The sequence below is a fragment of the Castor canadensis genome, chromosome 1 (assembly GCF_047511655.1).
Source record: "Castor canadensis chromosome 1, mCasCan1.hap1v2, whole genome shotgun sequence".
NCBI lineage: Eukaryota > Metazoa > Chordata > Mammalia > Rodentia > Castoridae > Castor > Castor canadensis.
The window spans coordinates 72229835-72255584 of record NC_133386.1 but is presented as its reverse complement, the minus strand read 5'-3'; the positions used below and the strand labels follow the sequence as shown (position 1 = coordinate 72255584).

General features: G+C 38.2%; 1 protein-coding gene across 4 annotated transcripts in view; it reads right to left on the bottom strand.

The window, feature by feature from the left end:
- Mdn1 (midasin AAA ATPase 1) overlaps positions 1 to 25750 on the bottom strand; it is a 148067-nt gene that overhangs the window by 111641 nt on the left and 10676 nt on the right. For all 4 annotated transcript variants that reach the window (XR_012449601.1, XM_074078153.1, XM_074078160.1 and 1 more), the window contains exons 3-15: positions 25437 to 25661; positions 24644 to 24751; positions 24371 to 24563; positions 21305 to 21547; positions 20945 to 21076; positions 19934 to 20037; positions 17413 to 17527; positions 9404 to 9585; positions 8455 to 8536; positions 5987 to 6082; positions 3632 to 3744; positions 1943 to 2091; positions 1323 to 1383 (exon numbers count right to left, since the gene is read on the bottom strand). Coding sequence is in view for 3 of the 4 variants with exons in the window: in XM_074078153.1 (XP_073934254.1) it covers positions 1323 to 1383; positions 1943 to 2091; positions 3632 to 3744; positions 5987 to 6082; positions 8455 to 8536; positions 9404 to 9585; positions 17413 to 17527; positions 19934 to 20037; positions 20945 to 21076; positions 21305 to 21547; positions 24371 to 24563; positions 24644 to 24751; positions 25437 to 25661 (1803 nt within the window). In the remaining variant the exon portion in view is untranslated. The remainder of the gene's footprint in view (positions 1 to 1322; positions 1384 to 1942; positions 2092 to 3631; positions 3745 to 5986; positions 6083 to 8454; positions 8537 to 9403; positions 9586 to 17412; positions 17528 to 19933; positions 20038 to 20944; positions 21077 to 21304; positions 21548 to 24370; positions 24564 to 24643; positions 24752 to 25436; positions 25662 to 25750) is intronic.

Genomic DNA, 25750 nt, shown 5'->3' with positions numbered 1-25750 from the left:
TGTAATCCTAACATGTGGAAGGTGAAAGCCAGCCTGGGCTACATAGTGAGACCCTGTCTCAATTAAAAAAATAAAAAAAAAAAAGCAAAAACCTTCTATTTTTAAATATAATATTTGATATTTACCAAATACCTTCAACATAAACTATAAAATAGATAAAACTGAGCCAGACACTGTTGGCTCACATCTGCAATTCTAGTTACTTGAGAGACTGAGACGGGGAGAATGAAAAGTTCAAGGCCAGCCCAGGCAAATAGTTCCCTGGACTCCCATCTCCAAAATAACCACAGGTGGTGTGGTTCAAGCAGTAAAGCATCTGCTTTGCAAACTCAAATCCCTGAATTCAAACCCCAGTCCCATCAAAAAACAGAAAACATCCTAAGAATAGGAATATTACCCCTTCCTCATTCCATCTCGTTGCTTAATTATATTTCCCTTGACTTTGTCAAAACTATTGTTTTGAAAAACAGAAATGAGTCTTTACTCTTGTTTCCAGTTTTATCCTGTCACACTAAAGCAAATCCTTGCTTATAAAAAAACAAATAAAAAAACTACTGGGCTTCCCACCTTACACACAGTGATTCTTAAACAAGGAGTCACCTATACATCTACAATATGATATACATTTATACTCAAACCACTTTCTAGTAATATAAGCATAGAAAACTATGTACAGTTTTCTCTTGGCAACTGATATTACCCTACTGACAAGAAAAAGCAGATGTATTCTATTCACTGAGGCAGCACCAAAACAAAAATTGTAGTTCATCATATCGATTATAAATCCTTTTGCATTGTCACTTGTATCAGGGAACAGATGGGCTCCTGTGTACTCAAAATATTTAAAACAACTTGCAATGGCTAACATACAACTACAGATTTGTAGGGGAAGAGATGAACCTAGCCCATATTCAATTAGTACAAGATTAATGCCATTTGTGTCAGGAATATTTAAAAGCAGGAAATTCCTAAAGATATATACAGATACAGAATACAGAGAAATACACAATAGTATAATAGACCTGCAGAAGAGTCTGTGTACACTGAAGACAGTATAACTAGAACTTACTCATTACGTCAACTGTACTATATATACAAACATGTATATACAAGTCTGGTTTTTACTTCTCCTTTCCAAGTATCATCTTTGAGAGCAAGGACTTTAAACAAGTATTTTTTAAAATGAAGAGAAAAAGCTACACAAATAAGAGATTCTCAATAAATTCCAATTGAGGAAGGGGTACATTTGAACAGCCCACCCCCCAGGCTGGTTGTAAGATACTCTTTTCTTATCTCAGAAAAAAATTTTAACCCACACTTACCCTCCAAGTAAGTCTGCAATATCACTTTGTTGATTCATATTAACAACCCTCAAACGATGGCCTTTAAAAAAAGATAGGGAAAAAGAGCTATTCCAAACACTTAAACGCATTTAGTAATATCCAGTGTACTTCTTAAGGATGTAGGGACATGGCATGGGTCAAATTTACAAATATCCATTTTACTTTCAAGAATCTCAAATTTTTCAAATAACCCAGATACAGATCTATACAGAACAACAGTCACTACTACACTGTCTTATCATCTGATAGCTAAACGACAAAAAGATTCCTCAATAAGTTAATGTCTATAAATTAAGACTAAATAAATGAGCATAGTATGTAATATTATTTGGCCATTCTTTTAAATTGGCCAATTTGCTTAACTAAATGCAACATGTAGCTTATAATCCCATTTGTTTCAAAACAAAACCTATTATGTACATGAATTTGTATAGCATAAACTAAAATAATACCAATCTGTTAACAGTGATTATTATCAGGGCAAGAGACTGCTTATGGATTAAGATACTTTTTAAATTCCAACAGTCTTTAGACTTACTACTTAAAAAGAAAAGTCAGCATGAAATGTTTGGGTGCAGTAATATCCCTCCGAAAGTTACCTGTAATATGAGCCAAGTATTGGACAGTAGAGGTTTTGCCGGTCCCTGTCTCACCCACGAGCAACACAGGCTCCCCTTTGCTGACACACACAGCAAGCTGTTCAATGAGAACAGAGGATGGCCGAGTAGCAGCAAAAGTAAGCTTCTCCCTACAAATGGGAAAAAGGAACTGAGAAGTCAGGCTGGGTCAGGCCGGGTAGGGCATATCTATAATCCCAGCTACTTGGGAAGCTAAGGGCAAAAGGATCACAAGTTCAAGATTAGCCCGGGCAACTCAGGAAGATCCAATCTCCAAAAAAAAGCACTAGGAATGTTAGCTCAGTGGTAGACCACTTGTCTACCACATGATCCCAGCACTGAAAGAAACAGTCTAAAAAAGTAAGGCTGAAGGAACCAGATTTTCCAGGTCAAAGAAAGAAAAATGAGAATAAAAAAGGTCAGAGAAATTGTCTGCATGCTCTATCAGATATTCCTACAATGTATGAATTACAAAATTAACTTGTTCTGCAAACACTGGCTATTCAACACCTACTAAAGTGATAGATTCTGAATATTCAAAGTATTAGTTAGACAAGATATTAAATTGTCTTGAGTAAATCCCTCAACCTATGTTCTGTTTCTCACCTGTAAAACATGTACAATAGCATCAAATTGTAATGCACTGAAGTCTTACCCTATGTGACTTATTTTGAAATAGAATCATTACAGATTTAATCAAGTTAAGATAAGGTCATACTATATCAGGGTAGACCTTAGATTCAATGGCTGATGTCCTTTTAAGATGATTTGGAGGCACAAACACACATTAAGAAACAAGAGACAGAGACCAGAGTAAGAAAGCTTTAACCTAAAGAGCACCAAGACTGCTGGGAGAATAAAAGAACAGAAAGAAGAAAGAAAGTAGCTGGGCAATGGTAACTCATGCCTGTAATCCTAGCTACTTGGGAGGCTGAGATCAGGAGGATCATGGTTCAAGGCCAGTCCAGGCAAATAGTTCACAAGAACCCATTATCAACTAGAGCAAAATGAACTGGAGGCATGGTTCAAGCAGTAGAGCACCTGCTACGTAAGTGCAAATCCCTAAGTTCAACTGCAGTCCCACCAGAAAAAAAACAAAACAAAACAAAAACAAAAACAAAGCAAGAAGGTGTTCTTCCCTAGACCATGGCTCTGTCAACACCTCAACTGCAAACTTGTGGCCTCCAGAACTGTCAGACAATAATGGCAGTTGTTTAAACCAACAATGTTTATGGCAATTTGTAATGACAATCCTAGGACACTAACAAACCAACTTTTAAGAGTATTATAACAACTATATAAAAAAGCAAATACAAGGCACTCAACACAGTAAGAAACATCACCTAGATCTTGGAATCTTAAATAATTTGAGCCTCTAAGGGATTGATAAACTGTTAAGAGTGTGACTTCCAACTAAGCCTTGCTTCACTAATCAAACAATAGCAAATAAAATCAAGAATTCAACTTTTTAGTCCCTAAAGGCTTTCACTGCTCCCTTCACCTACTAAATCTACTTACACAGAACATACTTTGTAAAAACACGGCTCCTTACTACACAGCACATTGGAGAGATCACAGTTCAGGCAAATGTTTTGCTCAAGAATAGGGTCTGGATTAGGCCTTCTCACAAATTCCTGACAACTCCTCAGGTTAGTTTAGAACCCTACTTACTTCTGTACGTGAACAGCCTCACTTTGTTTCCGAAGAAGCCGCACTCGACCTACTTGCACATCTAGCTCATTAATCACAATTTCTGGTTTATAAAGTTGACAGAAGAATTCAGCCTGTGGGAGGGAAAGATTTCAACTGAATAAAAAATCTGCATGCTCTTTGAACAATTCTTTATCTATACAGGCATTATCAGACCTCTATCAAAAGAACTGTCTAGCTGGTAGAATGGCTTAAGCAGTAGAGCACCTGCTTGTATGAGGACCTGAGCTCAAACCCCAGTAATGCAAAAGAAAAAAAACACTATCTACTTCCAAGAAAGGTTAGTTACCTTTTAATCAAGGGATTTTCCCCCTCAAGTTTCTTATGTTTTTTACATCAATCAGAATTTCCTGAAATGGTACTTTTACTCATTCAAATAAGCCTCTGCTTATAATCTAAAGTGAACATGTTGACATTTTCTAATAGAATGAACAATTAAAAAAAAAAAACAAAGTAAATTTTTCTTCAACTATGCTTTCCACTGTTTTAAATTTCTAACATAAGGCAGGCATGGTGGGGGAGACCTATAATCCCAACACTCAGGAGGTTGAGGCAGGAGGATTGAGAGTTCGAGGCCAAACTAGGTTATATAGTGAGATGTTGTCTACAAAACAAAACAAAAAGAATCTCTAACATAGAGCAAGTCTATCTGACTATATAGGGAAAGCAAAAAGAGAAGCTGTAGCAGATGCTCCTGGATGTCTAGCCATTTATCTCTTTACTCTTGGCACTAACTCAAAATAAATCAGATTTTGTTCACGTGTAAGCCAGAGTGAAAGGGACAAAATATTCAGGGAAGGAGAAACCCAACCATAACCAAAGGGGGTGAACTAAATGTGGTGGCTTCATTCCTATTGCTTGATGTATTGTTTAAGTCATTTTCAGTAAGGTGCCCTATGATCTACAGCGAAAACCATTCCTACTATAATTTCAGAAGCTGAAGAAACATCTCTGCTACTGCAGCTACTGATATAAGGCTTTGCAGAGTCATCACTCAAGTGGGAATGCCAGATATCAGGTTCTTGATGAACTCCAGACATTTCTCCAGTCACCAACCACACCAATAACACTACTGAAAAACTCTCTCCTCCAAAAATACATTTTTTCAGGGTGGTACCAGAGATTGAACCAAGCCTTGCACATGCTAATCACAAGCTCTACCACTGAGTTATATATACAGCCCCAAAAATACTTATTTTGAGCCAGGCACAGTGGCTCACACCTATGAACATGAATAAGAAGCAAAAACAGGAGGATCATGAACCAGGCTGACCATGATCAAAATGTGAGACCCTGTCTGAGAAATATTAAAGCAAAAAAGACTAAAGGTACGTTTCAAGTAGTAGAGTGCCTGCCTAGCCAAGTGCCAGGCTCTGAGTTCAAACTCCAGCACAGCCAAACAAACGAACGAACTTTTTTCTTTTTTTTGGCAGTACAGGGGTTTGAATGCAGGGCCTCACGCTTGCTAGGCAGGGGCTCTACCACTTGAGCCACTACACCAGTCCAAGGGTATTTTTGAGATAGGGTCACATGAATATTTGCCTGGGGTTCAAACCTCGATCCTCCTGATCTCTACCTCCTGAGTAGTTAGGATTATAGGTGAGCCACCAGTGCCCTGATGGAAAACACACATTTTGATACAAAATATGAATGATAAAATAGTAATAATATCAGTGAGGAACCTAAGTAGTGAGTATACAGGCATTTGCTGGTATTATGTTTTTTTTTCAGCTTTTCCAGAAACAGAGATAGAAAAAAATCTGTATACCAAACTATACACAAAGACGGCACTAATTCTTGACTTGAGTCTATAATCTACAGAATTAAAAGGTTAGCTGGGTGCAGGTGGCTCATGCTTATAATCTTAACTACTTGGGAGGCAGAGATCAGAAGGATCATGGTTCAAAAACCAGCCTGGGCAAATAATTCATGAGATCCGATCTCAAAAAACCTAACACAAAGAAAAAGGGGAGGTGGAGTGGCTCTAAGGTCCTAAGTTCAAGCCCCAGTACTGCCAAAAATAAATGAATGAATTAATTAATTAATAAATGAATAAAGTCACTAAAACACTGGAGAATAAAGTATGTGTATGATACAGGAAATGAGGAACCTCATTTGTAAGAGTGTAGAATCCATGGAGAACTACTTATGTAAGGGATACTGGAAGTTTTATGTCCATGACAGGCAGTAATAAGACCACAAACATTTACAGAGTGAACATGGTAAAAACTGTCCCACTCAAGGACCAAAGACCACCAAGCAAGCTAAATATTCCAGCATTCTTTCTACAGGAAAAGCAAAAATAGCACCCCATACCTTTTTCTTAGAAATGTTCAATTTGCTTCCAATAACTTCTGCAATTTTCAGTTTGCTTAAATGCTCAGAAAGCATAGCTGTGAAACAATCCAGAGCCTATTGAGGTAACAAAGATAAACATCAACTGATTTTAAAAACAACACATTAAACACACAACTTCATTATCTTGACCTCAAGAGGGAGAACTTAAAATGCAGCAGGTACATTTCTGTAGGACTAAAGGACAAAAAAGGTACCAACCCTGGACACAGGACTTTACCAAAATGGAGAAAGAGGACCCAAATAAATTTGAAGGATGTCAATACTGGTGAAAGCAGAAAAAAACAAACAAAACCACTTCATTTTGCAAATCTTAACTTCAGACAAAAGAGGGCAATTTACTGTTAATCATCAGATATATGGTTCACAGAGAACTGACTCTCAGAGAGTGCTGACGTAACGCTAAAAGACTGTTTTCTAGCTGAAGAGCCTTATGCATGCTGAGCAAGTGTTCACAAATACCTGGTATGCAAGAGGGACCACTTGATCTTAGCAACTACCAGTAGCCACCAAACAGCTCTTCTGATGTGGTAAGGTATAAAGTATCACCAAAAATACACTCTACCCCCAAAAAGGTGAACTAGAAGTATTCTACTAAATTTCTGCTTGTAAGAAATACAAGCTAGATCGAGGTAAATGACATCATGAGTATCCCTTAATAAAGAACATTATCTATTTTTTGTTCTCAATTCTTTGCACATGGCTTCAAAAAAGCCCACGGAACTACTCAGGTGATAGTTTGTTATTCACAACAAGCCACTAAGGACCACATCTGAGTTTATGCTAATAGCAGTGTTATTAGCTACAGTGCCCTTACATCCTTTCAAGGGAGGGACTAGCTACACCAGAAGGCCCAAGCTCACGAACAAAGGGCTGAAACTCTCAGCAACATCCCCAACCTCTGAGAAGAGAGGGTTTAGTGACTGAGTTTAACTCATGTCCAGTGACCTAACAAACTTCTGGATTATTTCAACCAAAGAGAATTGCCCAACTAGTAATTTTCAGGAGCAGGGGTATACAGTCTCATATGCAAGAGACCCTGAGTTCTATCCCCAAAACTGAAAAAAAAAAAAAAAAAAAAAAAAAAAAAAGGTGACTTTTCATGGTATATGGGTTATATAAATTTGGGCTTTTATTGTTTTTAAAGAGACAGGCTCTCACTATGTTGCACAGGCTGGCTGGCTCCAAACTCCTGGGCTCAAGAAATCCTCTTGCCTCAGTCTCCTAAGGTGCAGTGACAAAAAGCATGTGCCACTGTGCTCAGCTAATAAAGTGAGCTTAACACACACACACACACACACACACACACACACACACACACACACACACACACACACACACCCCTACCCTCCTACCTACCAGGCATGGTAGTGCATGCCTGTAGCCCCAGCACTCCCAATACTGAGGCAGGAGGTTAGCAAATTTGAAGCAAGCCTGGGCTACATAGTAAGACCCTGTCTCATCACCAAATAAAAAAACTAAAATAGAAGAGAAATCCTACCAATGTCTCAATTTTATTAGAAAAGTACAAAATAGTGTTATAGCAAGAGCTGAGATGTGTGGGAGAAGGAGAAAGAAATTTCACTGGAAAATGAGGGACAAGAATATAGATTGACACACAGCATTTCAGGGGTTAGCTGAGCATAAGTGTGTAGTCCAAAGGAGGTTTTTTCCTACTCAAAGTCACTTCATCACAAACAGAGACGCTGCAAACCAAAATGAGTCACTACTCTCTCCTCAATACCAGCTGACAGGTATCAAAACACTTTATAATCAAAACTGGTCAACATTTTAAGAGCCTATAAATCCTCAGGCAGCACCACTTTTATTGCTAAACAGGAAGGAATAAATCGCACCTTGTTCTTAATGGAATTTGGTAGAGCTATACTATGAAAGGGCTCCCCTACTACACATTTTTTTCCTCAAGGTTATACTTTGTAATTCCCACATATCTTTTGCTGTACTAAAGATAAAAAGTCCTACAGAGGCAGGTAAAAGGATCAAACACAACTTATCAAATAAACTAAAAAATTATACATAGTGCTAGATAGTACCTATCTTGAGAAACACTTTATGGATTGCCACACTGCTCTACTACAAAACAGCTTTCTTTTCATTCTACCTTTTGATTTCACTATCTGTTTTACTCTACCTCAAGCCATACTATTGTTTTAAAAACTATAATACATTTATTATAAACAATTAGTTTTAAGGAAGCTTCAGTTCAGGGTTTTTTTTTTCTTTTTATTCATTTATTCACATGTGCGTACATTGTTTGGGTCATTTCTCCCCCTTTCAGTTCAGTTTTAACTAGCTGAAGATAATAAACTATTCCTAGACTAAAGAAAACTCTGATAGCAATCCAAAGACAGAATGGAATCAACAGCTTTAGAGCAAAGAGATAACTGATAAGAAGACTATATTCTTACCTCTTGAAAAATATTTAATGCTGCTGCTGAAGACGAACTATCAAAACTATGAGCAATCCTATTACACCAATTCAGCAGATCCCTTTAAAAAAAAAAAAAAAGGAAGAAGCTAAGAAATAAGACCATATGCCAACAGTCCTGGTGGTACATCTAGAATCTCACCTACTTGGGGGCCAAAGCGGGAAGATCAAGAATTTGAGCCTGGGCAAGAGAGTACAACTCTGTCTCAAAAATAAAATAAAAACAAACTAGCCAAGGGCATAGATCGAATGGCAAAGCATTTGCCTAACATGCACAAGAGCCTGGGTTCAATGCACAAGAGCCTGGGTTCAATCCCCAGTACCACAAACACCCAAGATCACAGGCCAAAAACATCAATTTATTTGACCCACTTAAGTTTAGGAACATGTGATAATTTCATCTCCACCTTTGTATCTGAAGAAAAGAAAGTATTACATGTGAGTCCTTATACTTATACCAGGAGGCAACCTATCACTCATTCCTCCCACAGCCATGCCAGAGTAAGAAAATGAAGGGAGTTGCCTGTTCCTAAATTGTACTTCTCAAAGAGCACTGAGACTGGAAAGCTGAGGCACACAGTCCACCATATAGAGCGAACTACCAGGCTCATTTAAGATCCCACATATGGGAGAGAGAGATGGTCTCACATTCTCCCATCCTCCTGCCTCAGTCTCCTAAGTGCTGGGATTAGAAGCATGCACCACCATACCTGTTTTTGTGTTCTTACTTTTAAAAGTGCAAAATAACATTATCTTCATTAAGCTTTCCCAATAAGTACCTACATATATGAAAAAAGTATCTGGCCCCATGTAGCAACCCAGAAGTTTAATTTCAAAACCCAACTTGTCCTAACAATTTAGTTGTAACTAGTAATTTTCAAAAAGGCTCCTTTTAAAATGGCAACTGAGAACGGTGTGTAGTCTAGTACCTTAGTGACAATTCCCTTCCCTCAAGGATTAGTCTTCTGTTTTCTCTCCTAGTTTCTGAAACTTCCTGGGATACCTGTTTGTATCCACTCAGATGGAGGTGTTTCTCTCCAGTAAGCTGGATATAAATGTCCAGCAGGTGATCAGCTGCTGCCAACAGACTTGGATATCTACTCTGAAGAACCTGACAGAGGGTGAAAAGAAAGGAAAAGTTAGGACCAGACACAATGATGTTTCAGAGTTCATACAGAGTTTAGGGTATAGGTCAGCAATAGGGTACTTGCCTTATACGTGCAAAGACCTGGGTTCCATTCCCAGTACAAAAAGGAGGAAAAAAGTACACACAAACTGACAATAGTCAATCAAAAAATGGATTTCTCTGTCCAATTTCTCATTTTATGAAGCATAAGAACTTTACCCTTACCTGCCTTTGCTCCCACTCACCCAAGTGATTGAGGACTACTTAGTATTCAACCTGGCAATCCTACTATCTATGACAGTGGAGGGAGTAGAAAATGGTAGAAGAGTATCCAAGCAACACATGAATTCAAATCCAAGGAATTTAGTCATTCAAGAATTCTTCAAGTACTGTCTACTCTAATTCTAAACATAATTCTAGGAATGTTCATAATATAAATCTCACATTAAAAAGCAAATTAGAAGCAGACCAGAATAAAAGAAGTTAATGTTAACTACTGAAGAAAGAAGCAGTTGAGGGGAGAGGATGTGTCTCAAGTAGTAGAGTGATTGCACAGCAAGCACAAGGCCCTGAGTTCAAACCCCAGCACTGCCAAAAAGACAAAAACAGAAACCAAACAAAAAAGCAACAAAAAGGCATTTGAACTTTAAAATGTAGTACAAGAATTTAAAAATTAAGAGTAAAATATCTAGTCCTATCACTTCAATGGCTACTGAAAATGTACTACAAGACAGTACTTGGCATTCATAATAATGGTTCCAAGGATTTATATGTTGATTTGTTCATAACTGTTTAAGGAGGGAATGAGAAATAATAACCACCCAATGAATGTCAGAGGGCTCAAAAAAAAGCTCATTATGAATCCAATTTGCACATAAATTGTTCACGTATTTTGTATGTATTTTTACATAATAGCCACATATTTGTAACATATAAAATTTATAACAGATACAGAACTAAAGCACTAATAGGTTCATCTCAAAGGGTGGATCCTAAAGATTCTGCTTCTTCATGACTTTTACTAAAAGATTTTACAACAAGGCCTATAATCCCAGCTTCTAGGGAGGCAGAGATTGGGAGGATCATGGCTGGACAACTGCCTGGGCAAAAAGTTACTGATACCCCATCTCAACAAACAAGCTGGGTGAGATGATATGAACCTGTAATTCCAGCTACACAGAAGGTATAGGTAGGAAGATTGTGGTGCAAGGACCACCCCAGGCAAAAACATAAGACCCTAGATAAGAAAATAACTAAAAATGAAAAAGGTTGGGGATGTGACTCAAGAGGTAGACTGCCTGCTTGCCTAGCAAGGCACTAAGTTCAAATAAATACGGCTTTAAAAAAAATTAGATGTAGTAAAAATAAAAATGACACAGAAGAGAAAGTAATGAAATTAACAAATTTCATGGATTTTTTTCACATAAGACGTAAATACACATTTGTCAGCACTCAGGCGGCTGAGGTAGAAAGATTACAAGTTTGAGGTCAGCCTGGGCTATATACTGAGACATCAAGTCAAAAAATCCAAAATATAATACGTATTTTTGTCAATGGAAAGAACATTAAATTGGTTCTATATTTAGGAATAAAGAAAACTTGTATTTTTCATAAGTCAGATTGTTTGTATAGGAGTTCAACAGTGCAAGATTCACGGCTGTAGGTGTAGAGTTTTGTAAGATGTGTATAATCGTGTATAACCGTTACATATAAGACACTGACAATTTCCTTCCATTTCATTCCTTTTATACCTTTGCCTTCCCCCACATCATGCCCCTGAGAATCATCAGTTTGACTCCCATCCGTCAGTGGTTTTGTCTTTTAAGTCTATCATACACATGGGACCATATAGGATATAGTCTCCAGTGAGGTTTCTTTGAACTAGCATGTTTTTAAAATCCACCTGGATATTACTGCATTTATCAGTAGTTCATTCCTTTTTACCGCCAAGTAGGAATTCCATTACATGAGCATAGGGAGGCTAAGGTAGGAGGATCATGAGTTCAAGGCCAGCCTGGGCTATATAGAGAGACTCTGTTTCAAAAATAAACTCTCTCGTTTCCTGGCCATTAGGTGAGCAGTTTGCACTGGTACATCTCCCTGCCACTGTCATACAAACAGCCAGCAGACATCCAAAACAATGGATCTGCCCAATCTTGGAAACTTCCAAAACTATAGGCCAAAATAAACCCTTGTTCTTTGTGTTCCCACCTCACAGCCTCCTCATGCATCTGTAAGGCAGTAGGAGCAAGAGATGATGGGAAGATGACCACGGAGTAACTTCACCCGCCATTATTCCAGGTGGATACACCTCAATGAACACCAATACTCTCACCTAACTCCCTGCAGAAATACTAAGATAGTAAGCACTAGCACCAAAGTAGTTTTGATTTGACCAACAGCCTAAGAGTGTACCAGCAACTGCAGGCAAAAGCAGAAAAAATGGACCAAGAACTTAATCGGGCAGACACGCTCCTGGGTGGGCACAGAAGCCTTGTGATCCAACTCTTAATTTGGAGATTCCAGCAAGAAACACAGCAGGAAACACCTACATAGAAGTCCCTGCCAAGACAAAAGATAAAGTCCTTTGGTTGAACAGGACACAGCCACTAGTTACAACTAAGAAAGTGAGTCAGCGTGCACAGAAGCACACTTCAGCTGCTTCCAACACAGGAAAGAACTGCCACTGGGACATATACCTGACTGTGAGTTCGTGGGGACTCGGAAGAAGAAACAACATACTTAGTGGGAAGTGTTAAGACTGACGGGCTGAAAGCTCAGACCTCAGAAGCCTTCAATGGAGTTTGTATTCAGATATCCAAGACCCCCACCCCTACTCCATTCTGGAGTCAAGTCTCGAACTAACTTTGTTGTTATACATATACAGTGACCACAGAGAAAAGTCAAGAAGGAAAGCAGAACTAAAAATCAGAGAGATGATGAAAAGACTCAGACTCTGAAAGGACAAAAAAATTAGAAAGGAAAAAAAAAAGATAGAAAGATTCATATATCCAGATGGATAGATGATAGACACATACAGAGATGACAGATATCGATGATAGACAGACAGATACAAATATATATACATACACACACACACAGATGAATGAATGGATAGCCACTCAAGAAAGCTGTTGAAGGACTGAAGGACTGGGGGAGTAGCTCAAGCAGTAGAGCAGCTGCCTAGCAAGCAGGCAGCCCTGAGATCAAGCCACAGTACCGCAAAAAAAAAAGAAATAAAGCAACTGAAAATTTTGATGTTTTAAAAAATAAGCTTTTGTCACTACTGGGTTTTGATCCTTATCATTTGTATTTTTTTTTTATATCTGACCAGATAAATTTATCATCTCTGTTTCAGTTCTGCTTTCCTCCCTGACTTTTCCCTGCAGTCACAGTATATGGATAACACCAACTTTCAATATTCTATCTTAATCCCTGTCTTCTCTGTCCTTTCCCTACCTTCTTTCTCCATTTACACATTCCTTCCATTCCAAATTAGAACAGTTCTCACTCATATTTGGCCTCTTATCTCTATCTTTCCATCCATAATCCTTCCTTATTACCTACGCTTTAATCAGGCTAATTAGATATCAGAGCGTTTCTCAAATTTTTCTGTTTTTTTTTCTCACTTCTCTTCCCCAACACATTAACTAGATCTTTCCTACCTACCTCATCCTACTTTCTCACTAACCCCTTCCTGCCTTATTCACTCATGTTACCCCCCCATCTCCTTCCTATTAACACCCTTATTAATTTAGTTCTGTTTAGATCACGAACATTCTTCTTTGCTCCTACATTCTTCTAAATATACTGGGGCAGGAACAATGACTGGCTTCCTTAGGGTTTATCATAATCTCAGGACAGTGATTATCTCCTAAGAAAGTACCTGCAGCTAAGTCTTTGCCCTCCTGAGTGTAGAAGGGAGCTGTGTCCAACATCGTGAGCACTGTACTGAGCCACACACTGGTAGACACAGAAAAATATACCACAATCCACCCACTACACACACTTAAATAGCCTAAAGGAAATTCTAACTAAAAGGACAAAGAGAACTGACACCCCTCCAACCAAAAACTCTACCCCAGAAGCATAAATCCCAGCAATAAAAACAAATTCCATGAAAAAACAAACCAGTATGTCTCCTCCAAGAGACAACAACTCCAAACTAAAGGACTTAAGTGACAGTGAAGACAAAGCGCTGGTGGAGGTGCTCAAGGTATAGGCCCCAAGTTCAAACCCCAGTACTGCAAAAAAAAGAAAGAAAGAAATTGAAGAGAAAATGTATAAGCAATTGAATGAATTCAAATAGGATATAAATAAAGCTTAGTTAGTTAATTGAACTTAAAGAAATTTCAAACAAACAGCTGAATGATATAAAGAAGATGGTGCAGGATATGAAAAGGAAATTAACTAAAAATAGAGAAATCCTGAAAAAAAAAAAAAAAAAAGAAATCTTATGTGTTCAAAACAGCAAATAAAAGCTTCAATCAACAGTCTTCTTAAGAGAGTGGAGCAGGTTGAAAATATAGTACCAGGGATTGACGATAAAGTAGAGGAATATGTAAGGCCTCTGGTACACCATCAAAAGGCCAAACCTGGGGGCGGGAGGGGGGGGGGGATAAAAAGAGAATGGAGAAAGGGTTAAATTCAAGTATGATATATTTGATACATTGTAAGAAGAACTTCTGTAAATGCCACAATATACCCCCAGTACAACAACAACAACAAAAAAAAGCCCAAACCTATGGATAACAGGTACAGAAAAAGAGATACACACTAAAGACATAGATAAGTTGGTTCTTTGAAAAGATAAGTAAGGCTGATGAACAGTTAGCCAATCTGACTAGAAGGAAGAAAAACACCTAAGTTAGAGATGAAAAAGGGAGTATCACAAGAAATACCAATGAAATCCATAGGATCACAAGTAATACTTCGAAAATCTATATACAAATAAAAACTGGAAGATTTAGAAGAAATGGATACATTTTCTACCAAAACTGAACCAAGAGGATATAAGTCACTTAAACAGATCCGTAACAAACAATGAGATTCAGGCAGTAATAAAGAGTCTCTCAACACAGAGAGTCTGGAAATGGATGGATTCACTGCCGAATCCTACCAGACCTTTAAAGAACATTGATGCTCCTCAACTATTTAATGAAACAGAAAGGGAAGGTGCATTATTGCTCATTCTGTGAAGCCAGTATTACACTCATCTAAAACCAGATGAGGAGAAAACAAAAAAAGAGAGATAAGAGAAAATTACAGACCAGTCTTTTTAATAAACATGAATGAAAAAAATTCTTAACAAAATACTTGCAACTGAATTTAACAACACATCAAATACATCATATACAATGATCAAGTTGTTTTCATGCCAGGGATGCAAGGATGGTTCAGCATATGCAAATCAATAAAGGTAATATAGCATATAAACAAATCACAATAGATGCAAAAAAGCCTTTGACAAAATTTAGCATCCTTTCATGATAAAAATTCTAAAGAAACAGGAACAGAAGAAATGCATCTCAACATAGTAAAAGGTACATATGACAAACCTATAGATATCATCATACTAAACAGGGAAAAACTGAAATTATTTCCTCTAAGGTCAGGAACAAGACAAAGGTGTCCACTCTCCCCACTCCTATTCAACATAGCACAGAATTCCTAGCCAGACCAGTAAGATGAGAGAAAAGAGGAAGGAAGGAAGGGAGGGAGGGAGGGAGGAAGGGAGAGTGGGTATTTATTCAGAAGAGTGGTATTAGGATTTACTATTAAGTCTGCAAGCTCAAAAGTAATAATAATAATAATAATAATAATCTCAAAAGCTTTATATACTCAAAGATCTAGGACATGTCATGTAAGTAAAAGAGTAAAAGCTTCTGTTACATTTCCTGTGAGCAGAATGACTCACTGCTGCTTATAACAAGAATGGAAAGATTAACCATGGCTTTTGCTTCAAAGACAGAACACAGTAAGAAAAAGAGTAGCTGTCAAATAATCTTCACACTCTTGATCCTCATTAAATCAAACCTAAATGTGAAATTTAATACTCCCTGTTGAAAGAATAGACTGATACCTAAGTTTATACTAAACATTTAAATACCTAATAAATAAAGAGCTGTATTATGAAAGACAATACAACAAACCCAGTTGTACTATGTGCCAGGCACTGGAGTGAGTAAGTTACTGGAGTAAGTGAGTAAGTTACTGGAGCAAGAGAGCAAGAGAGGGAAGAAAGGCAAAACAGACACAAAATCCAAACTGCAAACTAGAGTAAGGAAAAAAACCCCACAAGTACAAAACAGGCAAAAGGTGAAATTATAAAAACACAGTGCCAAGGAAGGCTCCTTATAACAATCAATTCTTTCCCAATAATATGGTGAGCTAGATACCCTAAGAACCTCTCTGCTACAAAACACCTCAAATGATTGAAAAAAAAATGTTTGACAGTAGGGCTGTAGCTCAGTGGAGGAACACTTGTCTCACATGCATAAGGTTCTAACTTCAAAGCATAGCATTGACAAAAAGAAAAAAGAAATTAGCTAGATGTGATGGTGCACACCTGTAATCTCACACCTGGGGGCTCAGGAAGGATACCAAGTATAAGGTATCTCAGAATGCTAAAATACATAGCAAGAACCACCCCCCAACTCCAAAGAGCGGGGAAGAGGTTACTTGAGCATAAACTTCGACCAAGAAAGAAAAAATATTGGCCAGGCACAGTGGATTACACCTGTAATCCTAGCTACTTGGGAAGTGGCTATCAAAAGGATTGTGGTTCGAAGCCAGTCCAGACAAAAAGTTAGTAAGACCCCATCTCAACCTGTACCTGGGGCATGGTGATGCATGTCCTCTCATCCCATCTATGAGGGAAACAGAAACAGGATCACAGTCCAGCTGCCCTGAGCAAAAATGAAAGCTGCTACCCAAAAAATAATGAAAAACAAAAGCACAAGAGGACATACTTAAGTAACAGAGCATGTGCCTAACAAGCATGAAGCCCTGAGTCAATGCCCAGTATAAACAAAAAGAAAAAAAGAAGCACAAACATCCCTTCCATGTCTGAATTACCAATAACAATGCTTCATTTATACTCTCCAAGATGAAGTCTTGGGAAATGAGACCATTCCAAAGTGAGGAGGTAAATATAAGGGGAGATGGGTGGTAAGCATTATAAAGTGGAAATCTCTCTTAATGATCTAGGACAACCAATAGTATTGCAAATTGAATCAATATACAAAATCTATAAAATAATTCACTTCGATTCTCACTGATGCCCAAATTGTTAATCATAAAGCACATCAGCTGAAAATTAACTTAGTAAAAAGCTCTTGTGGGGAAAATTACAACATATTCTAAGGATTAAAAGATACAGAAGCATTACTGATCATAGATAGTATTGGGTATCATAATTGTGGTCATATATGAAAATGCTCTTAAATTTTTAGAAATGCATGATGAACCATTTTGAGATCAAATGTTGTAGGTTTTCTTTCAAATATACTGGCAAAGAAAAAATAAAAGATGAATAAAGTAAAATGTTAGCACATGTAATTCGCTATGTTTCATACACACCTAAAGATAATCACACATACTGCTTTTAGTATGCCTGTGTTTTAACTACAAGCCATCACACAAGCTCAGGTATGAATCACATTGGTGTTCAAAGTTTCAAATTCTGGAGCATTTTAGGTTTCAGATTTTTACATTAGAGATGCTCAACCTATACTATTTTCCTGTAAGTTTGGAACTTTTCATAACAAAAAGTAAAAAAGAAAAGCATGGTTACTTTCTAATATCACATACCTCATTCAGTTCTTCCTTATTCAGATTATCCAGATGAATCTTGGTCCAGTATTTGTCTAGCAAAGTAGCATGACTATTTAGTGGTCTATACCAATTTCCTCCACAGCTCAGAAGTCTACATTTTAAAATAAATAATAAAGAGATGCAAAATTTCCAATTTAAATCTTGAATTAAGAGTATACCCACCTTATCCAAAGGGCATACATTCCTAGACCTACGGTGGATGACTGAAACCAGTTTATCAGTTTTTTATTTTTTGCTGTTACTCAGTTACCAATGATGAGTTAAACTTATAAATTAGACACAGTAAGAGGTTGACAACATTAGCTAACAAATAATAAGCTGCAGGGGGAGCGGTGTCCACACATCTGCAATCCCAGCACTTGGGAGGTATTGAGGCAGGAGGACTGAGTTTGAGACCTGCTTGGGCTACATAGTAAGACCCTGTTTCAAAACAAAAATAAAAAAACTAATAATAAAGTAATTATTAATAAAACAATAAAAAAATCATTGGAAAAAAATTATAAAAATATACTGTAACTAAAGTTATTTAAAACTTATAAATTATCTACTTCTAGAATTTTCCACTTGTTTTTAGATCCCACTGACCACCGAAACACTAAAATCACAGAAAATTACAGATAAAGGGGTGACCTCTATATACCCTCGTTACTACTTGCTGTACACTACCTTACACATGAATACCACTCATAATCCCGTCTGTACCACATAGTTCTGTGTTGGATTCATGGGGCAGACAGAAAATGAAAGGCCGATGTTTGACTCTTTCCCAAGAAGGACTGATAGATCCTTAACCAAATTATTTTCAAATCAATGCAAATGTTTTCATGATCTCAATAACATATACTTTCTTAAAGCATAAACGTCAGGAAAACACAATCCAAGGTTTATTACATGTTTTTACTGAAAGCTACTATAACTGAAATTATTAAAAATTTCCAGAAGGGCTGGAAGAGTGGCACAAGTGATAGAGCGCCTGCCGAGCAAGCGAAAGGCAGAGTTCAAACACCAGTACTGCCAAAAAAAAAAAAGAAAAGAAAATTCCAGAAGGAGAATGAATATACATTAAAAATATATTTTGGACAAGCTACATGCTTATATATAAGCCATTTAATCCTCACAACTGTCCTGAAGGGAAGGTGCCATGATTTTCTTCAAATGTATAAATAAAAGAATAGTATCCCTTGCTCATTCAAGTATGACTACAAATGACAGAGCCAAAAGCTGAATTCAAGTCATTTGATCTCGAGTTTGCCTAACATCTTTCTGTGATGTACTGGGACTTTCTGAGAAATGCATGAACCTAGCAGGGAAGAACTTCACTACCTCTGTAAATAAAATCAAGGTCTATTTAAGGTAAAAGTGTTTGCTGGAAGTATAACTCAGTGGTAGAGTACTTGCCTACTATGCTCAAGGCTATGGGTTCAATCCTTAGCACCAGGAAAAAAACAAGTATGGCTCTAGCAACATGTTCCTTGAAAACTGTTAGGTTAGTTCCACAACTCCATCTAGAAGTAAATGGTTACTGAGGTAAACACTAATCATTAAATATAATGCAGTATTAGTTTCACTCATGGGCATTCTTACGAGAGGTACACTATCAGTAAGGAATAAACTGATGCTTTCTTACTATTATAAAATGCAGACAGAAACATACTAAATCGCTCAGTTTTTCTTAGTTCACACATATATTCAGTAAGTTTTCAACTTGAAATCTACATATTCACCATAAACATGGCTACTTGACTGGTTATTTGCTATACTCTTTAGTGCCAAGGCATTTTATATAGTCTTTACAGACATCACTTGAAGTAGGAATAATTAGCCTCATCGTATTCAAGCAGGCAAGATGTACAGAGGTACAAAGGTCAGTGCTAGGACTCAAACTCATACTATCTAACAACAATCTCCTCTGATTATTTTTGAAACATGAAAACAAGATAAAGTGTTTTCAACTGCCTACCTTTTTTTTTAACATAGAAAAAAAAACCTCTTATTTACTTATTTTGATGGAACTGAGGTTTGAACTGAGGGCTTTGTGCTTACAAGGCAGGTGCTCTATCACTTGAGTCACATCTCCAGTCCATTTTACTCTGGTTATCTTGGAGAAAAGGTCTCAAGAAGTATTTGCTCCACCTGACCTCAAACCTCAATCCTCCCAATCTCAGCCTCCCAAGTAACTTGGATTACAGGCATGAGCCACCAAGACCCAGCTAAGAACTCTTATTTTTTTAATTTTATTCGTGTTTTTTGGTGGTACTGAGATTTGAACTCAGTATCTCACACCTGTTAGGCAGGCATTCTGCCAGCCCAGAACTCTTATTTTATAAATTGATTTTCTTCATTAAAAATAATCAGTATTAAGGTTAGATCTGTCATCACTTCCAACTAACTTTGCTTAAAGTAGCCAGAAAACACTATTCCAGAGCTTCTGGACTCAGCATTCAGACTCATAAGGAAGAGGTTCCAAAGTGGGAACAGAAAAGTTAACAGCACATACCTCCTGGTTGCAAAAAACTGAAATCCAGGAGCCACTTTTAGACAGTCGCCTCGGCCAGGAATCAAAAGCTCTCCATTCTCCAAGAGAGGGATCAACACGGAAACCTGAATCACAAAGCCTCACTGATAAAATCATAGAGACAGTTATAAAGAACAAAAGAATTCTTTCTCCAAATGATGAACACATAGGTAGAAGAAACTCCAGTTCTTACAGTGCAACTTGGGGTCAAATGCAGGTGACTGGTTTGAGTCACCTACACAGCAGCATAAAACTTCACTCATTCAATATTCCTTGAGTACCTACTTTAGGCCAGAATTAAGCAAGACCCAAGAACATAAACAGGACAAAGGCTTTAATGCCTGCAGTCTTACAGGAGATGACAAACACGCAAAACACCAGAGTGAGTGTGAGAGTGTGAGAGTGTGAGAGAGAGAGAGAGAGAGAGAGAGAGAGAGAGAGAGAGAGAGAGAGTGTGTGTGTGTGTGTGTGTGTGTGTGTGTGTGTGTGTGTTGGTAGGATTTGAACTTGGGGCTTCATGCTTGCTAGGCAGGCACTCTACGTCTTGAGCCATACCTCCAACCCAGCTGTGTCTATTTTTTTTTAACGAAGAAGAGACAAGTACATCATTTCCTCCTTCACTCTGTTCTATAGCTGCCAGGGCTGGCAAACAGGATCTCAAAGTTCTCCATGTATCCCCAGCACAGTAACATGTTTTCTCCCAGGCTTATTCTTAGAATGGCTGTGAGAGTGGTCACATACTAAACTACTACAGAAAACAGCACAAATAAAATTTTATAGGCTCTTTTTCAAATAAGAGATTAGCCAGGACCTCAAATTCAAATCCTCAAATCCAAGACCTCCAATCAGATTAAGCAGGTAAATATGAATGAGCTTCCCACCAGATACCACATGAAATCAAACACCAAATCATGTCCAGTCACTGTTAACAAAATGTTCTTAAGACAGGAAAGATGCTGTCTTAAGAGGCAACAATTTAGCAAGATGGCATACCACATCTAAGGGGGCATAGTCAATATCTTCCAGAAGGATCCAGTGGCCCTTTGTGGCTGCCTGTGTCAGGGTGCCAGGCTGCCACACAAACTCTCCAGGGACATCAGTGCAGCGATACATCCCCAATAACATCTGCAGGAAGAGGGTAAAGAAATTAGTGAAACTACTCACCTGAGATGCCAAGGTTACATTTTTTATTAATTCTGTAAAACTTCAGTAGGGGTAACTTGAGGCTTACACAGCTTGCCCTGACAATTACGAGCAAAAGCAGTAACTATACATATATTCCCTTAGCAAAAATGTTTGAATGACAGTATTAACAAGAATACCAACCCACAAGCACTTGCCCTTCTTAATTACCTTACTGTCAGTCTGATCTCCAAGCTGGACTTTGAGAAGCTGAGGAGGCTTCCTTCGACCTGTCATTGCAGCTAAATGTTCAACTAAGGAAGTTTTGCCACATCCTATTGGTCCTTCCAATAAGACAGCATTCTGAGAAGCCACTGCCATAGCGAGGGTCTGAAGATTTTTGCAGACAGATTCAACCAACACATAAGACCTAAGGGCCAGGTCCTGTTCACGTGAAGAAGACCTGTCACTTGCCTAAAGAGGTGAGTAAAAAAGCAAAAAGCAGGTTACTAAAAGTCCTTCCCCAAAAGGGCACAAGTTAATTTCTATAATGCTTCCATTGACCTTACACAAACCTCAGCTACTTATTTAGTAGTACCAGAGTTACAATAACAATAGGTATGGATCTTAGTGTTTTACTTCTTTCCTTTTTTGGGGGAGGATCAGATGAATTTTTGAACAAATCTGAAAAAAGATTTCCCAGAGTTTAAGAAGCTAAAAATGCTGGTTCATCGAGGTGACTTCAGGGGAAGCTTATCAATCACTGGAGGATAGTTTTTTCCTCTTTCCCTTTTCTAGGACTTCACATCTAAGATTAAGAACGCAGGGGATGGCAGGATACCTTAGTGACAGAGTGCTCACTCACAATGCACAGACACTGAGTTGGCTCCCCAGCACATAGGAACATACAAACACAACCCCAAAAGGAAAAAAAAAACAATGCATACATTCAAGAGACAATCAAGGAAAAATGGGCACTGAGAGGATATATTATAAAACTGCTAGTTGTTTTTTTTTTTTTCCCCAGATGTAAGGATTAGGAAGATAGATGTGTCATTCACATGGCAGAGGGCTTGACTATAAAAGCCAAGGTCCTGAGTTCAAACCCAGTACCACCAAAAAAGAAAAAAGAATTAAGTAAGTCCTTTTAAAGACATGAACTGGAATACTTAGTATGAAAATATATGATACTTGGAATTTCCTGAAAAATAATAGTGTGGAAAAACTGCAGATACAAAAGAAAAACTAAACATGAATTGGTAACTATTGAAGCTGGATGATAGGTACATAGGAATTCATTACACCATTCTTTGCATTGAAAGGTCAGAAGTAAGAACAATGCACCCAATGTGAATAATGGACATATATACAGCTTCAGTTTTGCAAAATGATAAAGTTCTAGAGATTGGTTGTACAAAAATGTGAATATACTTACATATAAACTTTAAAATGTTCATGGTAAATGTTGTATGTATATTACCACAATTAAAATTTTTTAAATAATAAAGTTCCTAATACATATGGTGAGAAAAGATCTTTTCATTTTTATTTTTTAGTGGCAGGGATTGACCCAAGACCTTGTGCACTCTACCACTGAGCTACACCTTCAGCCCTACTATTAACTTTTTATGGGTTGTAACTTCTCAAGCATGGCTGGTCTGCTCAAGATATGCAATGAACAAATGACAAGTTCAGGACTGGAAGCTCTTGAACTTTCCTCAGGGCTGCCCCTCTCAGCAATTTAGCAGTTGAGCAGGGACATTCTGCACTTCTGTTCTAGCAGTCCCACTGCCACTGAACACCAGGCCCATTCCACCCAAAAACCATCCTTAGGTTAAAATTCTAATGCCCCAAAACTAATCTATGTTAAGATAGTGGTTGCAGGACAGGTGAAAAGAGTGGGTCATAGTGACAGAAGGAAACACAAAGGGCTTTGCAGGTACTTGATTTCTTGGTACTGGCGGTACAGATAGAACTATTTAATTTGTAAATAATCACTGCACTAAAAACACCTTTGTGTATGTGTGTTGTTACTAGGGAAGTGAACCCAAGGCCTCATGCATGTGAGGCAAGTACCCACCTGAGCTATCCTCTCAATCCTTTTGTTTGTGAGATAAGAGTCTCACTTTGTCCAAGAAGGAAATCACAAGCCTCCTGCCTCCATTTCCCAAGTAGCTTGGAATTACTGGTGCATACCACAATGCCTGGCCCTAGAAACATTTTTGATATATGCACTTTCCTTTATGTGTCTTATACCTGTTTTTCCCTACTTTCTTAGTGCTACTGGTCAGAAACAAACTGCAAGTTTAAATGACCCAGGACTTGTTCCAAGAAAAAAAGTGGGAGGATGTGATCATCAAATGAAGAAAACTAAAGAAAAAAAGAGACTGGCTCCCAATGCTTTCAGATCTATCATCTGTAAGCCTGCCTGTCTAAGTTTAGTCTGGAGCCACATTCATGGAAAGAAAGTCATTTCATATGGCAGGACATAAGTATACTAAACATTCTGGCTTCCCACACAATGGGCAAAAAAGATAAAGGCTAGGAAACCAGGCATGGTGGCACATGCCTATAATCCTAACACTCAGGAGGCTGAGGCAGTATGATGACAAGGCCAGTCTGGTCTACACAGTGAGTTCAATTCCAATCTGGGCTACTTTGAGAGATCCTAACTCACAAAGGAAGAGGCTAGGGGTTATATCTAGGCCTAGACCTATCTTTGCCATAAAACAGTCCAAGGGTCTCCAAGCAAGTTTTTTCTGTTACATTAGTAAAGGATGGTAATGTGTGCTACTCAATTTTATACAATTTTTCACAGCAAATAAACAAGCAAATATATGGAAGAGTTTTGCTAAAGTTCATCGGTTTCTTTTTCTTTTTTTGTTTGTTACTTTGGTTTGGTTTTGCAATGCTAAAGATCAATACCAGGGTTTCTCACACACTAAGGCAATTGCTCTACCATGAACTATACCCTCGGCCTTTCTGGACAGGGCCTCTGTGTGGCTCAGGCTGGCCTCAAATAATCTTCCTACCTCAGACTCCTGAGTAGCTGGGACTATGACATGTGCCACTGTACCCATCATCTTTGAGCTCTGCTAAAATTAAAGGCATCACACATGCATCATTAATGAAGGGAATACCAGAGAAAAGGACCCAAGGTGAATTTCTCACTGAACACTTCTGAAAATGAAGCAGGAGTTTAGCAAACTCAACTGATCACACCCGATTCAGAGCCCAACCAAGGAAAGACCATTATCAGTGTTTAAGAGGGGAGAGAGATCACACCACTTACTATACCTGCTCTTCAGAGGCTGGCAGATGCCTGGGCAGCACCACACCACAGACAGCTGTCACCCTAAAGGAGAGGTCAGCAGAAACAAGGTGTCCCTGTAAGTACTGCAGTTCCTTCTCTTTACGCCAAAGGGAGGCTTTTGGATTGGTCAAAACCAAGGCCTTCTCCAAGTCCTGCAACTGGGCCTCTTCTAATAGCCTGAGGGAAAAGAATATCATCAATTATTTTACAGCATAAAAAAAAGCCACAGCAAGACCTTCAGGGAGGCTCCTGCCTACCTTAACTTGAAATGGATCAATTCCTCACTATTAAAAATCTTCTTTAGGAATGATAACTTGTGTTCTTCATTCATACAGGTGATCAAAGCAAGACAATTGGCTGTGTACCTGGAGAAAAAAGAAATATATAAATCCAGCTTATCTGCAGTTGATTATTAGGAAAAAAGAAATTTACTAGTTAACTGAACACTACAAAAGGAAATTACATTTCCTACAACCCACATTTAAGAATACAAAATATAAATCAGACATCATGAATTCACTTGGTAGAACGTGAAAAGAATAAAACTCAAGAGTATTTCTGGGTCCCCTCCTCCTCAGCTCTTTTACTTTCACTTTGTTTCCCCAACAAAATTTTGCTAAACTCTTAAAAAAAAAAAAAAAAAGAATGAAACTCTACTCATATCATCTCATTTTTCTCTGAAGTAAAATATGATTAAGGAAATGGATTAAGAACTCAAAAAGGTATCGGGAACCATGGCTCACACCTGTAATCCTAACTACTTGAGAGGCTAAGACTGGAAGGACAGAGGCTCAAGGCCAGTTGGGCAAATAATTCATGAGACTCCATCTCCAAAATAACCACAGCAAAATGCGCTGGAGGTGTGGTTCAAGTGATAGAATGCCTGCTTTGTGAGGGCCTGAGTTCAAATCCCAGTCCCACAAAGAAAAAAAAAAAAGCAAACAACAACAAAAAATCCACAAGAACCAAAGCTTTCCTCCCCCCAACACACAAGCCTTCTATATCCACCCCCTCCACTAGAAGCACAGGAAAATTCCAACAGCTACGCACCAGCGGACCAAGGTATCATGGCTCCTGAGGAGAGGGACACAAACACTCCAGTCCCAGAGCTCCCGGAAAACAGACTGTTCTTGCTGCAGAAACTTGTAGGCTGCTTCCATTAGGTCTCGGAGCTTCATCCGCCTACGCCCATAACGTACTGGGTTAGCATCTGAACTCTCTAGAAAGAGCCTTTGAAAGACTGGGTAGGTGTCCTTGAAATACCTCAGAGCAAACCTTGAGGAAAAAAGGAATACTTTCAATGGTTGGTGGAAATATCCAAGTATACATCTTTACTCTAAAACAGGACTGCAGACCATAACAGA